At 41.7% G+C, this 17297-nt stretch overlaps 1 protein-coding gene across 1 annotated transcript in view; it reads left to right on the top strand.

Moving 5' to 3' along the window:
- Positions 1 to 17297, top strand: part of ESPN (espin) — a 238079-nt gene that overhangs the window by 194953 nt on the left and 25829 nt on the right. Inside the window, exons 10-12 of the mRNA XM_056541801.1 lie at positions 7877 to 7903; positions 14382 to 14527; positions 16337 to 16615. Of these exons, the coding sequence (XP_056397776.1) occupies positions 7877 to 7903; positions 14382 to 14527; positions 16337 to 16615 (452 nt within the window). The remainder of the gene's footprint in view (positions 1 to 7876; positions 7904 to 14381; positions 14528 to 16336; positions 16616 to 17297) is intronic.

Here is a 17297-nt window from a genome sequence, read left to right as displayed (position 1 = left end):
TACGCAGTCCTATGTCAGTTATTATACGCAGTCCTATGTCAGTTATTATACGCAGTCCTATGTCAGTTATTATACGCAGTCCTATGTCAGTTATTATAAGCAGTCCTATGTCAGTTATTGTATGCAGTCCTATGTCAGTTATTGTATGCAGTCCTATGTCAGTTATTATAAGCAGTCCTATGTCAGTTATTATACGCAGTCCTATGTCAGTTATTATACGCAGTCCTATGTCAGTTATTATACGCAGTCCTATGTCAGTTATTATACGCAGTCCTAGGTCAGTTATTATACGCAGTCCTATGTCAGTTATTATAAGCAGTCCTATGTCAGTTATTATAAGCAGTCCTATGTCAGTTATTATACGCAGTCCTATGTCAGTTATTATACGCAGTCCTTTGTCAGTTATTATACGCAGTCCTATGTCAGTTATTATATGCAGTCCTGTCAGTTATTATACGCAGTCCTATGTCAGTTATTGTACGCAGTCCTATGTCAGTTATTATACGCAGTCCTATGTCAGTTATTATACGCAGTCCTATCTCAGTTATTGTATGCAGTCCTATGTCAGTTATTATACGCAGTCCTATGTCAGTTATTATACGCAGTCCTATGTCAGTTATTATACGCAGTCCTATGTCAGTTATTATACGCAGTCCTATGTCAGTTATTGTATGCAGTCCTATGTCAGTTATTATACGCAGTCCTATGTCAGTTATTATATGCAGTCCTGTCAGTTATTATACGCAGTCCTATGTCAGTTATTGTATGCAGTCCTATGTCAGTTATTATACGCAGTCCTATGTCAGTTATTATATGCAGTCCTGTCAGTTATTATACGCAGTCCTATGTCAGTTATTATACGCAGTCCTATGTCAGTTATTATACGCAGTCCTATGTCAGTTATTTTACACAGTCCTATGTCAGTTATTATATGCAGTCCTATGTCAGTTATTATACGCAGTCCTATGTCAGTTATTATATGCAGTCCTATGTCAGTTATTGTATGCAGTCCTATGTCAGTTATTGTATGCAGTACTATGTCAGTTATTGTATGCAGTCCTATGTCAGTTATTATACGCAGTCCTTTGTCAGTTATTATACGCAGTCCTATGTCAGTTATTATACGCAGTCCTATGTCAGTTATTTTACACAGTCCTATGTCAGTTATTATATGCAGTCCTATGTCAGTTATTATACGCAGTCCTATGTCAGTTATTATATGCAGTCCTATGTCAGTTATTATACGCAGTCCTATGTCAGTTATTATACGCAGTCCTATGTCAGTTTTTGTATGCAGTCCTATGTCAGTTATTGTATGCAGTACTATGTCAGTTATTGTATGCAGTCCTATGTCAGTTATTATACGCAGTCCTTTGTCAGTTATTATACGCAGTCCTATGTCAGTTATTATACGCAGTCCTATGTCAGTTATTTTACACAGTCCTATGTCAGTTATTATATGCAGTCCTATGTCAGTTATTATACGCAGTCCTATGTCAGTTATTATATGCAGTCCTATGTCAGTTTTTGTATGCAGTCCTATGTCAGTTATTATAAGCAGTCCTATGTCAGTTATTATACGCAGTCCTATGTCAGTTATTATACGCAGTCCTATGTCAGTTATTGTATGCAGTCCTATGTCAGTTATTATACGCAGTCCTATGTCAGTTATTATACGCAGTCCTATGTCAGTTATTATACGCAGTCCTATGTCATATATTATACGCAGTCCTATGTCAGTTATTGTATGCAGTCCTATGTCAGTTATTGTATGCAGTCCTATGTCAGTTATTATACGCAGTCCTATGTCAGTTATTATACGCAGTCCTATGTCAGTTATTATACGCAGTCCTATGTCAGTTATTATACGCAGTCCTATGTCAGTTATTATACGCAGTCCTATGTCAGTTATTATACGCAGTCCTATGTCAGTTATTATACGCAGTCCTATGTCAGTTATTATATGCAGTCCTATGTCAGTTATTATACGCAGTCCTATGTCAGTTATTATACGCAGTCCTATGTCAGTTATTATATGCAGTCCTATGAAAAAGATACAGATTGAATGTTCAGAAAGGTCATTGCATTACATTGTTTTTTTTTTTTGTTTTTTTTTCTTTAATTAAATGATGGTTAATGATTGTACAGGAACATTTCTGCTACTTCTTTATATACTGTGATCTCCAGTTCCTCCATTTCCAAGGTAGCCGCTTCTTATCAGTGAATCTGAACACGTTTTTTCAATCCGTTTTTTGATCCATTTTCACTTCTGAGCATGCTCAGAACAAAAAACATTTTTTTTTTTGGTTTCTTAACTGAGCAATAACGGATTCAAACGGATACAAACAGATAACATCCAGATAACATCCATTTGCATCCGTTATCGTCCGTTTTCTTTTTTTTAAGTCCATTTTTATTTTTGACGGGAGTAGAACGACGGGTCTAGACGGCCGTGTGAACGCAGCCTTAGAGAGACATAGGTTTGGGGGTCACTGGTCTGGACAATCCTCCGTGACTCGATACATTGTAGCGAATTTCATTTTTGCGCTACTGCTTTATTAATTAGCTGACAGAAAATCAGGCCTTGTTCACACCCGTGTTTGGAATCTCAGTTGTTTTTCTCCATCAAATGACAGAAACACACAGCGCCTGACGGACCCCACGGACTGTGATTGGTATAGTCGGGTCATCAAAATAGCGCAATTTAGGATTCATGCCAGATTCTGCAACAGAACCTCAGATGTGTAAAGGGCCTGATCTTAAAGGGATACTCCACTGGAAAACATTTTTTTTTTTTTTAAATCAACTGGTGCCAGAAAGTTAAACAGATTTGTAAATTACTTCTATTAAAAAATCTTAGTCTTTCCAGTACTTATCAGCTGCTGTATGATCCACAGGAAGTTCTTTTCTTTTAGAATTTCCTTTTTATCTGACCACAGTGCTCTCTGCTGACACCTCTGTCCATGTCAGGAACTGTCCAGAGTAGGAGCAAATCCCCATAGAAAACCTATCCCGCTCTGGACAGGTCCTAAAATGGACAGAGGTGTCAGCAGAGAGCACTGTGGTCAGGCAGAAAGGATATTCCAAAAGAAAAGAACTTCCTGTCGATCATACAGCAGTTGATAAGTACTGGAAGGATTAAGATTTTTTAATGGAAGTAATTTACGAATCTGTTTAACTTTGTGTTACCAGTTGATTAAAAATATATATATTTTCCAGTGGAGTACCCCTTTAATTGAGTACAATTGTAGCAAACTTTCAGCTGTAAGAAGTGTTAGGTCTTTATAGATTTTCCGGATTTTGGATACAAGAGCGGTGGCGTCATTTACTGACAGCAATCAGAGATTTTAATAATGATAAAGATAAGAAATGCCAATGTTGTACATTAAAGGGGTACTCCAGGCCACAACTTTTTTTTATGTATCAACTGGCTCCAGAAAGTTAAACAGATTTGTAAATTCCTTCTATTAAAAAATCTTAATCCTTCCAATAGTTATTAGCTTCTGAAGTTGACTTGTTGTTTTCTGTCTAAGTGTTCTCTGATGACTCACGTCCCGGGAGCTGTTCAGTTCCTATGGGGATATTCTCCCATCATGCACAGCTCCCGGGACGTGACATCATCATTGAGCAGTTAGACAGAAAACGTCACAAGCTAATAACTATTGGAAGGATTAAGATTTTTTAATAGAAGTAATTTACTAATCTGTTTAACTTTTCGGAGCCAGTTGATATATAAAAAAAGGTTTTGCCTGGAATACCCATTTAATTTAATGGGTCTTTCCATTCCTGCTCAGTATCCCATTGTATTGGGCGATGTTCACATGGTCGAATTTTCATAATTCTGCACAAATTCCTTTCAGCAAAGCTTGCTGAACGTAATTGCGGAATTCCACCAGAATTCCTGCAGAATTGCGACAACATTTCTGTGTTCTCAGAAGACAGAATTTTGTTAAAGTTCAAGCCCCATTGGGATTCTGTTACGGAATTCCGCAAAATATAAGACTTGTCTTGTATTGTAGTGGAAAACAGAATTTCTGCTGCGGAATTTCCAATTAATGTGCAGTATATTTCCGGCGGAATTATTCTGTGGAATTTCTGCCCTGTGAACATAGCCTTAAAGGGGTACTCCACTGGAAAAATCAACTGGTGCCAGAAAGTTGATTAGTAAATGACTTCTATAAAAAAAAATCTTAATCCTTCCAGTACTTATTAGCTGCTGTATGATCCACAGGAAGTTCTTTTCTTTTTTTTATTTCCTTTCTGTTTGACCACAGTGCTCTCTGCTGACACCTCTGTCCATGTCAGGAACTATCCAGAGCAGGAGTGGTTTGCTATGGGCATTTACTTCTACTCTGGAAACTCCCTGACATGGACAGAGGTGTCAGCAGAGAGCACTGTGGTCAGACAGAAAAGAAATTCAAGAAGAAAAGAACTTCCTGTGTATCATACAGTAGCTGATAAGTACTGGAAGGATTAAGATTTTTTAATAGAAGTAATTTACAAATCTGTTTAACTTTCTGGCACCAGTTGATTAGAAAAAAAATAAAAAATCTTTTCTTCTGGAGGTCCCTTAAAAGGGGCACTCTGCTCCAAAGGATTGGGGATAAGATGTCTGATCGCAGGGGTCCTGCCGATGGGACACCCGCGATCTCTCTGCAGCATCCGGCATTCGTTTAGTAAGCTTGGAGCGGGCGGCGGGGTCGAGACATCACTGTCACACCCCCCTCGTGAACATCACTGTCACACCCCCTCGTGACGTCACATCCCCTCTCTTAGACTTGCATTGAGGGAGCGTGGCGTCAAAAAGGGGCGTGGCCATGACGTCGCAACCCGCCGCCTGCTCCAAGCGTTCGGAACAAAATGTTCCAAACGCTGGGGCAATGGAGTACCCCTTTAACCTGCCGAAAAGAGCAGCTCCTGCCCTGGAGGACTCAGCGTGGGCATGTATCACTTGTCTGGCCAATCATTTGCCTGGGAGCATGTAATACCTCATTCCTCCTGTAGTGGCCGCCATAGGAATACCGTGCAGCTCCCCAGTCATTATCAGCTGCTGGATCCCCAGCGATCATCTCATTTACGGCAGATGGGACCCCGCACTTTATTTGTTCAAGGTTTTAATGCAGTTATTTTGTTTTCCGGCTTGCAGGAACCTTCAGACTTGAATACTCGTTTTACAGGACGCCCATTAAAGCTAATAATATAGGGCATCATAGGTGCTAACTCCTTTAATCATACGGTTACAGTATGAGACGGGTTAGGTGTAATAAGGGAGGTCCGGGTTGGAACTAAGTCCCATTTAAAGGGAAGGAAGATAATTGTTGCAATGAAAGTGTTAAATTGTCGCTTTAGTATAAATTGTCTTCATTAATGTATAAAGCAACAATCTGGGTGGAGTTCTGCTCCGAATTGTGGTGTATTAGAAAGCCCTTGCTATAGTGACCTCTTCAGGCTGTAGGGAGGTACTGCACTTAATTCTGCTGCTAAAAGGGGGTCTGTGTTTTTTTATTATTATTATTATTACGATTTAATAATTAATAATATAATAATTTTAAGGCAGTGGTAATTTACCCAACACAGTATGTGAGCCATGTTATTATCTAAATCAGTGTTTTCCAATCAATGTGTCCCCAGCTGTTGCAAAACTACAACTCCCAGCATGCCCGGACAGCCGAAGGCTGTCCGGGCATGCTGGGAGTTGCAGTTTTGAAACAGCTAGAGGCACACCATTTGGGAAACACTGGTCTAAATCAAGTTTTTATGATGTAAACATATTTTTATTTTAGGAATTGTTGTTTTTCTAATTTTCCATGTTACTATATATATTTTTAAATAATCCTGAAATCTTAGACCACTAGGGCCTAAAACTAAGCTGAGACTTCCCGTTCTGTACAGGTCAGTCTCCTCCTTATCATCACAGATAGGATTACAGTGACAGGTGACACCAGTATATAGATAATAGAAGTGCACATAATAGCTGTTGCCCACAGATCAGCCTCCCTCTCCCTGTGGGATAGCCTCTGAATAGGTTACAGAAAACACTCAGACACCTTTCCCATTATATCAATGAAACAGCTCCTGTCTATTGTTGCCTATTTCTTTGGAGCTTGCTGTAAAGCATATCTCTAAATGCTGTAAAAAAAAAAAAAAAAAAAAAGCTCAGGCAAGATGGCCGCCCCATAATAATGTATGGAACAATCAGAAAATAGAAGCTGATTTAAAAATGAACATGTATCGGTATCCGCCTTTTCTTCAGTTACAATAGTATAGGCAATACATTGCCTTTAAATCAATCAGCACAATCTGGATAAGTTCAGGCAGGGTCAGTTTAATCAGAATGAGTTCAGTCGGGATGCGTTCATTCGGGATCAGTTTAGTCAGGATCAGTTTATTCCGGGTCAGTTTAGTCTTAATGCGTTCGGTCAGGATCAGTTCAGTTGGGATGAATTTAGTTGTGATCAGTGAGTCCAGTTGGCATCAGTTCAGTCTCAATGATTTCAGTTGGGATCAGTTTAGTCAGGGCCGGTTCAGTCTGAATGCATTTAATCGGGACGAATTCAGTCGTGATCTGTGACTCAGGATGAGTTAAAGGGGTATATCAACTGGCTCCAGAAAGTTAAACAGATTTGTAAATTACTTCTGTAAAAAAAATCTCAATCCTTCCAATAATTATCAGCTGCTGAAGTTGAGTTGTTGTTTTCTGTCTGGAAACAGTGCTCTCTGCTGACATCTCTGCTTGTCTCGGGAACTGCGCAGAGTAGAAGAGCTTTGCTATGGGGATTTGCTTCTAAACTGGGCGGTTCCCGAGACACGTGTCCTCAGAGAGCACTTAGACAGAAAAGAACAACTCAACTTCAGCAGCTCATAAGTACTGAAAGGATTAAGATTTTTTTTATAGAAGTAATTTAGAAATCTGTTTAACTTTCTGGAGCCAGTTGATATATATAAAAAAGTTTTTTCCTGGATAACCCCTTTAAGTCGGGATCTGTTCAGTCGGGATCTGTTCAGTCGGGATCTGTTCAGTCGGGATCTGTTCAGTCGGGATCTGTTCAGTCGGGATCTGTTCAGTCTGGGTCAGTTCAGTCTGGGTCAGTTCAGTCTGGGTCAGTTCAGTCATTATGATTTCAGTTGGGGTCAGTTTAGTCGGGAGCAGTTTAGTCGGGAGCAGTTTAGTCGGGGGCAGTTTAGTCGGGGGCAGTTTAGTCGGGGGCAGTTTAGTCGGGGGCAGTTTAGTCGGGAGCAGTTTAGTCGGGAGCAGTTTAGTCGGGAGCAGTTTAGTCGGGAGCAGTTTAGTCGGGAGCAGTTTAGTCGGGAGCAGTTCAGCTGGGATCAGCGTATTCTTTCTCAGTTCCCTCAGCTGTGCAGGACATGCTAAGAGTTGTTGTCTTGAAACAGCTGAAGACTCACAGATTATAGATCACTGATGTCGATGGACTCTTGGCTTTACTGTACACCCTGTCACACTCAGTCCTAGGTAAATGTACGTCTGCATCCCTCTACAGAATATATATATATATATATACTCTTTGGTACAAGAACTATGTAATTTTTCTCCAGTCTTGAGTTTAGTGCTATCATTCTGTTCTGATACAGAGCACCAAATCCTCTGCATAAAGTTACCATATAAACCCTACTGAATTGCAGAGCTTTTCACTTGTGGCATTTCTCTTCTTCCTCTAACGGTTATTTCTCGCTCTCTCTCTTCTCGCTGTGTGTGCCCGGCCCCGCTCCCCCTTCTTTGTCCCCTCATTTGTTTCTTGTCCCTTCATCTCCTCTGTCCGCCCTCATTACTGACTCGCATGCCAATCCTGTTCTGTACGGCTTCCCCTGTGCGTCCATTGTGGCCCGCGCTCCTTCGCTCTCTTTCTGCTTTTTTTAGAAGTGACAGCTCTGAGGCAAAGAAAGAGTAAGTACCGGATTCCTGTCCGCTCTGTAGTCGTCCATAGCTGTAGATCCATAGATAGCTGTAGATACCGTTAGATATCAACTTTGTGAAGATTATTGGGGTGAAGATCTCCGCGCTCCTAAGATTCAGGGGGAATCGCCAAAACTCTTGGATCACTTCAAGTTCTTTTCCATACGAAATCTGGGGCCTCTTGACAGTGGGAAAACTGACCATAGGGCAATAGGCCAGGAGTGGGGGCCCACGGCCCGAAGAACTCACCGCCCCTTGGTCAGGAGGAGACCCCCATGAGTTCTCCTCAACTGCTTGTTAATAGCCCAAATGAAGTTATGGTGTATGGTAAGGGGCCCCTGTTCCTGAACGCCTTGGGGCCCAGATCACTTTTCAGTTGGCCCCTGCTGTATACACACCTTTACCTATTAAATTGATATATTTTATTTTGTAAATGTAATTTCTTAGCTCCCACCTTGCAGGTCACCCCAGGGAGATAACTGGTGACATTATTGTATCTTCTTATATTATTATTATTATGTAATACAATTATGAAACGGAAACTAAAGTTAAAGGGGCCCTCCGCAGCTCAGCGTTTGGAACAAACTGCTCCGAACACTGGAGCCGGCGCCGGGAGCTTGTGATGTCATAGCCCCACCCCCTCATGACATCACGCCCGGCCCCCTCAATGCAAGTCTAAGGGAGGGGGCGTGACAGCCGTCACGCCCCCTCCCATAGACTTGCATTGAGGGGGCGTGATGGCATGAGGGGCGGGGCTATGACATCACAAGCTCCCGACTACAGCATTCGGAACAGTTTGTTCCAAACGCTGAGCAGCGGAGTGCCCCTTTAACTTTAGTTTCTGTTTCATAATTGTATTACATAATAATAATAATAATAATATAATAAGATATTATAAATTATATGTTTGCAGGTATTTGAAAAAATATATATATATTTGTATTATTATTATTGATACTACTAATAATAATTTGCGTATTAATTATTACTATCAGTTTGGATTTTCTTGTTACCATTGAGAAGAAACAAATAAATAAAATCTGCCAAATGTGCTGTAAAAAAATAAATGGTAACATTGTATCAGTCTTGTAACAATGTAATAACATCCAACTTTGTTAATATATTATATTACAGATCTGGTACTGATGGTTACAGTCTGTAGAATCTTTGATATTAAAAATATAAAACAACAATATAACAATAATACAAACAATATACACCTGTACAATAAATAAAGAATATAAAGTATATTCTTGTCCAGCCTCATTCTCCCCAAACTCAGCACTTTAATAATAATCCTCACACCTTTTATCTAGTTAACCCTTATTTCTCTTAATAAAATAATAATCATAATAATATCAACAATAATTATAATAAAACAATAACCGGATACTAATGGTTACAGGCTGGATTATACTCCCAATCCTACTAGGCTTCAGAGCACTGAATTCTTTTTATTTTTTTATATATTTTTATTACATTTTTATTTAATTAATTTATTAATTTAATTTATTTATTTTATTAATAAAATTTTATTAAAGAGCACTGAATTCTTGATTGTTTAATCAAGTGTTTCCCAACCAGGGTGTCTCCAGCTGTTGCAAAACTACAAATTCCAGCATGTCCTGACAAAACTGGAATACTGCAAACTCCCCCTCTTAGGCCTGGTTCACACCACGTTTTTGCAGTACAGTTCCCGTATATGTTTTCAATTTAAAACCATATTAAAAACCGTATGCCAAAAGATGCATCCGGTTGTGTCCATTTTGCATGCTGTACGGTTTTGACCGTATTTTTCCCCTCCCCGATACCATAATCTACCCCGGTTTTTGGTCCGGGTGAAAAACTGTATTGAAATGTATATGTTTTTTTGTTTTTTTTTAACATGGGAGTCAATGGGAACCATACAGAACGGTTCCATCTAGTTTTCACTATACGGTTTTTGACTTTGCACAGTTTTTTCTTGGACTTTCAGTCAAACAAGTGAAACTTTATTCATTATGGATTGAAAAGTTAAAAACGTATACATTTTATTTTTCTTAAAAAACGGATGCAACCGGACAGCATTTTTCAAATATATACGGGTTAAAATTTGTACACACGTTTTGATACAGTTTATAGTTGGGTTTTGAGGAATCTTGACAAGGGAACTGTATTGCAAAAACGTGGTGTGTATGCAGCCTTAAAGGGGTACTCCGCTGCTCAGCATTTGTAACTAACTGTTCCGAACGCTAGAGTCGGGAGCTCGTGATGTCACAGCCCCGCCCCCTCATGATGTCACACCCCCTCCCATAGAATTGCATTGAGGAGGTGAGGCGTGATGTCATGAAGGGGCGTGGCTATGACATCACGAGCGGAATACCCCTTTAAAGGGGTACTCCGGTGGAAAACATTTTTTTTCTGAATCAACTGGTGCCAGAAAGTTAAACAGATTTGTAAATTACTTCTATTAAAATTCTTTACCCTTCCAGTACTTTTTAGCAGCTGCATGCTACAGAGGAAATTCTTAGCTTTTTGCTCTCTGCTGACACCTCTGTCCGTGTCAGGAACTGTCCAGAGGAGCATAGGTTTGCTATGGGGATTTTCTCCTGCTCTGGACAGTTCCTGATACGGGAATCAGGTGTCAGCAGAGAGCACTGTGGACAAGACAAAAAAGAAATTCAAAAAGAAAAGAATTTCCTCTGTAGCATGCAGCAGCTAATAAGTACTGGAAGGGTAAAGAATGTTTAATAGAAGTAATTTACAAATCTGTTTAACTTTCTGGCACCAGTTGATTTAAATAAATACAAAATTCCACTGGAGTCCCCCTTTAAAGAAAGCTGTCCATTGTGTTTTGTACTGGGATACTGCATAGGCTAGCGTTTCCCAACCATTGTGCCAAAGGCTGTCCAGGAATGCTGGGAGTTGTAGTTTTGCACACTGGTTTAGTTCTGCACAAAACGTTTACTGATGGTATATACAGCTGGTGATAGTTCTGTATGTACGGGGCCACATCTGGGGGACATTGGAGTGCCCCTTTATTTATCTGATCTGCAGAATGTAATCCATCAGTAGTTCAGTCCCAGATATCCCAAGTGATAAGTTTTCTCTCCCCCATCACTAAACTGGTAACATGGCAGCTGGCACCTTGTGGGATTATAGTGACTGCACATAACGTCTCGTCCTCTTATCAGGGAAGATTCGCAGCAGATGAAATATTCACATGATGCATCATCATTATTATTATTTGCTCTGTTGATCCATTAAATATTGATGAGGGAAGGGCCGCACCTGTCACAGGGATAATATACTGCGTCACTATGGCCGGCGGGTGTCTGCTGGGTATTGTGCCGGGCCGCCTGCTGGTGTGTTACCATTTGGGAATGCCTCACCCAGAGCTGGCGCCGACAATGAAAGTAACAAAATCAACAAAGGCCGAGGGGGAGCCCTCACCTGCCGTACGGATCCCAGACAATGGACGCCACATGTTTAATGTATCTGTTCCCCGACAACAAGGAGATTCCCCTGCCAGGAGTAACAATAGAGGGGCCTAAGGGGGTTGGTTTGCCTTACGTGTAGAACAGTTTAGCAACTTTCTAATAGACTTTATGATTTATGGTAATGAATGGGAACATTCTTATTTATATCTATGGATGAAAACCAATATACACTCAACTTTTTCCCAAAGGGTCACAAATAGGGTTATGTGTCTCTAAACGTTGCACTATGGATGTCAGTTGTAAACCCATAACTTATATGTATTGGGCCTATATGGCGGAAGAGGGACCAGTGCATTCACACCTATGGGAAGTGAAGGGCACTATAATGGGAACCAGGTTTGCCCCTCTCTACCTATTATTTTGGGATATTTTAAATGGGTACTACGGGGGGAAAACTTTTTTATTTATTTATTTTTTTAAATCAACTGGTGCCAGGAAGTTAAACAGATTTGTAAATTACTTCTATTAAAAAATCTTAATCCTTCCAGTACTTATTAGCTGCTAAATACTACAGTGGAAATTCTTTTCTTTTTGGAACACAGAGCTCTCTGCTGACATCACGAGCACAGTGCTCTCTGCTGACATCTCTGTCCATTTTAGGAACTGTCCAGAGCAGCTTATGTTTGCTATGGGGATTTTCTCCTACTCTGGACAGTTCTTAAAATGGACTGAGATGTCAGCAGAGAGCACTGTGCTCGTGCGTGATGTCAGCAGAGAGCTCTGTGTTCCAAAAAGAAAAGAATTTCCTCTGTAGTATTCAGCAGCTAATAAGCACTGGAAGGATTAAGATTTTTTAATAGAAGTAATTTACAAATCTAGATATAGTAGACAAGAAATCCAGCTCACCGTGCAGTTGTCCATTCGCCCGGACTGTGCTATGGCAGGCAAACAAAACAGAACAGCAATAAAAAGAGATTGTCCAGCGAAAAGGATATTGTGCCAAAAAGGATTCTTCTTTTATTGTATAAACAGCCAGCATACAGGAACACACATGGACGATGTGACGCGTTTCAGGTTTCATAGTGCACCCTTAGTCGTACATCAGGGTGCACTACGACACCTGAAACGCGTCACATTGTCCATGTGTGTTCCTGCATGCTGGCTGTTTATACAATAAAAGAAGAATCCTTTTTGGCACAATATCCTTTTCGCTGGACAATCTCTTTTTATTGCTAATTTACAAATCTGTTTAAATTTAAAAAAAAAAGTTTTCCACCGGAGTACCCCTTTAATATATAAATAAAAAATGTTATGTCCAATTTTGTGGCGGATGGGTAGTAAAGCATTTACGGCTGCCCCTGCCCCACCCCAAGGGATGTTTCTGGTGACGTCATTGTATGTTACTATTATATATTATACTTTTATAATAATTTTATTATACTATTATATTATTTTGATGTTCATGCTAGTCACTTCTGAGCACTATTAATGAGAATAGTAGCAAACAGCAGTGCTACATCCATAGAGCTAGGAAACACAACTGCTACAACCCCCACATGTGTAATCTAGTAAACACGACTTTCTTCGTATAATATAATAATAATAATCCTAACAATAACCCTTACCTGGCCACTAATTGTTACAGCCAGCAGTATACTCCAGAGCTGCACTCACTTCAGAGCAGAAATCCTCCAGCAATTCTTGATTGTTTAGTGCAATGTGTCCCACCCGGTGTGGCTCCAGCTGTTGCAAAACTACAATTCCCAGCATGCTCGGACAGCCGTTGGCTGTCCGAGCATGCTGGGAGTTGTAGTTTTGCAAAGCTGCGCTTGCTTCAGAGCTGAAATCCTCCAGAAAATCTTGTTTAGTGCAGTGTTTCCCAGCTGTTGCAAAACTACTATTGCCAGCATGTTCTGACAGCCAAAAAAAACACAAAATGAACTGGGATACTGCAAACTCCCCCTCTTAAAGAAGGAGTAGTTTTAGTTTTGCAAAGCTGCATTTGCTTCAGAGCTGAATTCCTGCAGCATTTCTGTGGTGGACCCTGAACTGTGACAATGTCACAGCAGCTTCCTGCAGCCAACACTAGGAGGAGCTCATAATAAAAATTCCTGTAATTTACATAGCCCCCACATATTTCTCAACACTTAAATTGGTCCATGTCCCTATTATAGCTCACAATCTAAATTTGTAATTCTTCTAGAATGTCTTTAAGGTGTGTGAGGAAACCCACGCAAACACAGGGAGAACATATAAACTCTTTGCAAGTTTTGTACTTGATAGGATTTGAACCCAGGATTCCAGCGCTGTAAGGCAACTGTACAATCCATTGATCACATTGAATTGACTCTGCCCCCTATATAGATGTAGTACAGAATTAATCACAGCAGAATTTTGGAAACTATGGTGGAATGAGACACACAATACATTTGGCTTCACTGTAGGGCCCCACAATTTACTATGGGGTCCCATGATCTCTGCAAACCCTCCTGTTACCATATACTTAAAGGGGTACTCTGCCCCTATACATCTTATCCCCTATCCAAAGGATACGGGATGAGATGTCTGATCATGGGGGCCTGCAGCTGGGGACCTACGCGATCCCCCCTGCAGCAGCTCGGTACCTCAGCAGCCCGGAGCTAAGTTTTCTCCGAGGCTGATGGGGGGCGGTGCAGGGGACGGGGCATTGTGACATCACGGCTCCGCCCCCTCGGGACGTCACGTCCGCCCCCCCCCCCCCTCAATGCAAGTTTATGGAAGGGGCGTCACGCTCCTCCCATAGACTAGCATTGAGGGGGCGGGGCATGATGTCACGAGGGGCGGGCCGTGATGTCACAATGCCCCGTCCCCTGCACCGCCCCCCATCAGCCTCGGAGAAAACTTAGCTCCGGGCTGCTGAGGTACCCGGGTTGCTGCAGGGGGGATCACAGGGGTTCCCAGCGGCTGCCCCCCAAATAAGATAAGATGTCTAACAGCAGAGTACCCCTTTAACAACTTTACCCATGAGAAACCAATGTATATGATTGACAATATATCCTTGTTTTCTATAGGCACCAAGTCATTCAACATGATGTCCCCAACAGGAGACAACTCCGAGCTGCTGGCCGAAATTAAAGCCGGAAAGAGTCTGAAGCCAACTCCGCAGAGCAAAGGTCTGACCACCATCTTCTCAGGCAGTGGACAGCCAGGATCAAATGTGCGGGTGAAATCCATTTCATATGTTTTATCATATTACAGAAGTGATAATATATAGAGATGTATCATATGGTCTATGTCTTCCTTTGGTGCCATTGTACAACCTGGGTACCGATAGAGGGGGAGATTTATCAGAACCTGTCCAGAGGAAAATTTGCCCAGTTGCCCATAGTAACCAATCAGCTCACTTGTTTCATTTTTAACAAGGCCTCTGCAAAATGAAAGAAGCAATCTGATTGGTTGCTATGGGCAACTTTCCCTTTGCACAGGTTTTGATAAATCTCCCCCATAAAGTATACAGAAAAGTTATGTCACTTCATAGAGAAACTGTCAGCTAGGTTATCATCAGCTTAACCAAACTGCTATAAAGGAGAGAGTAATGGAGCAGGTAGTACTGGGATATTGCAAACTCCCCCTCTAAACGAAGGAGTAGTTTTAGTTTTGCAAAGCTATCCTGAAGAATTTCTTGATTGTTTAATGTAGTGTTTCCCAACCAGTGCCTCCAGCTGTTGCAAAACTACAGTTCCCAGCGTGCCTGGACAGCCGTCAGCCACAGAGCAATGGACTGACCACCATCTTTTCATCTTCTAAGACAGAAACATGAGACAGACAGACTTGAGACAGACTTGAGACAGACTTGAGACAGACTTGAGACAGACTTGGGACAGACTTGGGACAGACTTGGGACAGACTTGGGACAGACTTGGGACAGACTTGAGACAGATAGACATGAGACAAACAGACATGAGACAGGCAGTCATACATGAGACAGACAGACAGATAGACATAACACATACAGACATGAGACAGACAGACAGAAAGGAAGAGTCCATGGGCACTTTATATAGTAGTACAGTAAAATCTCCCTTAGCGTACACCTCCCAGTAGCGGACAGTTTTTAATTCCCCGGCTGATTCCCATAAGACTTAATGTATTTGCACTCTCCGAATATGGGACACTCCCAATAGCTGACGTGGACACACCCAATAGGGGACAAAACACTCCCAATAGGGGACAAAACACTCCCAATAGGGGATAACCAGGCTTATATGCCCGCCCTACCCTACCTACACAGGGTCACCGGCAGGGGGTACAGCCAATACCCCAGTAAGGGGCCCAGGCCCCCACTGCACCCCCTCTGCAGAAGCCCCAGCACAGAAGCAGAAGACGGCTGTTTAAACAGTGATCTCCGGCTTCTGTATGTCCGTCCGGCTCTTCATAAAGAGGGGGGGGGGGGGGGGGTGATGAATTTACACAGAGGGTAATAGAGGGGGAATTAAATGGCACAGGGGGGCATCAAGAGGAAATGATGTGTCACAGGGGGTAAGGGGGGGGATAATTTGGCACAAGTCACGGGGGGAATAAGGTGGCACAGGGTATAAAGGGGGATTAAATGTTATGGGGGAGGGATAAGAGTTGATTAATCGGCACTGGGAGATTCTCCTGTTATATTTCTTTTTATTATGTTTTATAGGTAATTACACTCTGGAGTGAGTACAGGACAGGATTCAGTCATTTAGAAAGATTTTTGAGCCTTTTTTCCCAATAGGGGACATCTCTCAATAGCGGATACTTTTTTATCCCCCGTGAGTGTCCACTATTGGGGGATTTTACTGTATTTGTATTGCACTATGACACTTTATTGTTCTATGTTATTTCCATAATTGACTTACAATGTGATATGCACCTTATGGTTATCTCAGTCTGCTCTGGACGTCTGTTGAGTTGGTTGTGATATTCTGTGATGAATAAAGATGCACATTGACTATTTGCCTATTGTCATATTTATCACTTCTCTCTTTCTCTGCAGTCAGAGGTTCCTTCTCCGTCTTCTCCTCCTCCAGCTTCTCCTGCTCTGTCCCCCGTGAACACGACCAATCCCCCAAACAAGGCGGCGGCGAAGCCTTCGGAGCCTCTGATGAATGGAAACTCCACTCCTCCGGCCACGGGGCAGAGCAGCCAACTGGATATCGAGTCATTGATCCCGACACACGATGAACAGGGACGACCTATCCCAGAATGGAAGCGACAGGTCATGGTGCGAAAACTGCAGCTGAAAATCCAGGAAGAGGAGGAGAAGAAGCGCACGGTAAGATGAAGCTCGCTGTAGACTTTGGGGTGCAGTGGCTGAGTTTTGTCTAGGCTTGTTGTGACTCTTGTGTGATTTTACTTCTTCTTTATGCATTTTTACGCCTTCCTGATATTTTTTTAAGGTATAGCAGTGTTTTTCCAACCAGGCTTCCTCCATCTGTTGCAAAACTACAACATCCAGCATGTCTGGACAGCAAAAAACACAAAATGTACTGGGATACTGCAAACTCCCCCTCTTAAAAAAAAAAGATGACCTTGTTATTTTGTACTGGGATACTGCATAGGACAGAGTTCTTCAACTCCCAGCATGCCTGGACAGCCTTTAACAATTAAGAATTGCTGGAGGATTTTAGCTCCACTCTAAACAATCAAGAATGGCTAGAGGATTTCCATTCTAAAACCAGTGCAGCTTTGCAAAGATACAACAGCCTTTGGCTGTCTGGACATGTTAGGAGTTGTAGTTTTGCAACAGCTGGAGGCACACTTGTTGGAAAACACTGCTATTGAGGTTCTCCATTTTTTGCAATACATACTTGTTAGAGGGGTCTCTTTACAATCAGCTGATCACCACTTGTCCACCTGCTGGAAACCACAGGGATCAGCCATAATCTTTGGGGAAAACTGGCAGAAAGTGTTTAGTTTCTCTGCAGCGCCACCACAGGGGAAATAAAGGATTATAC

The sequence above is a fragment of the Hyla sarda genome, chromosome 10 (genome assembly GCF_029499605.1).
Source record: "Hyla sarda isolate aHylSar1 chromosome 10, aHylSar1.hap1, whole genome shotgun sequence".
NCBI classification, from domain to species: Eukaryota; Metazoa; Chordata; class Amphibia; order Anura; family Hylidae; genus Hyla; species Hyla sarda.
This window is presented reverse-complemented; position numbering and strand designations above follow the sequence as displayed.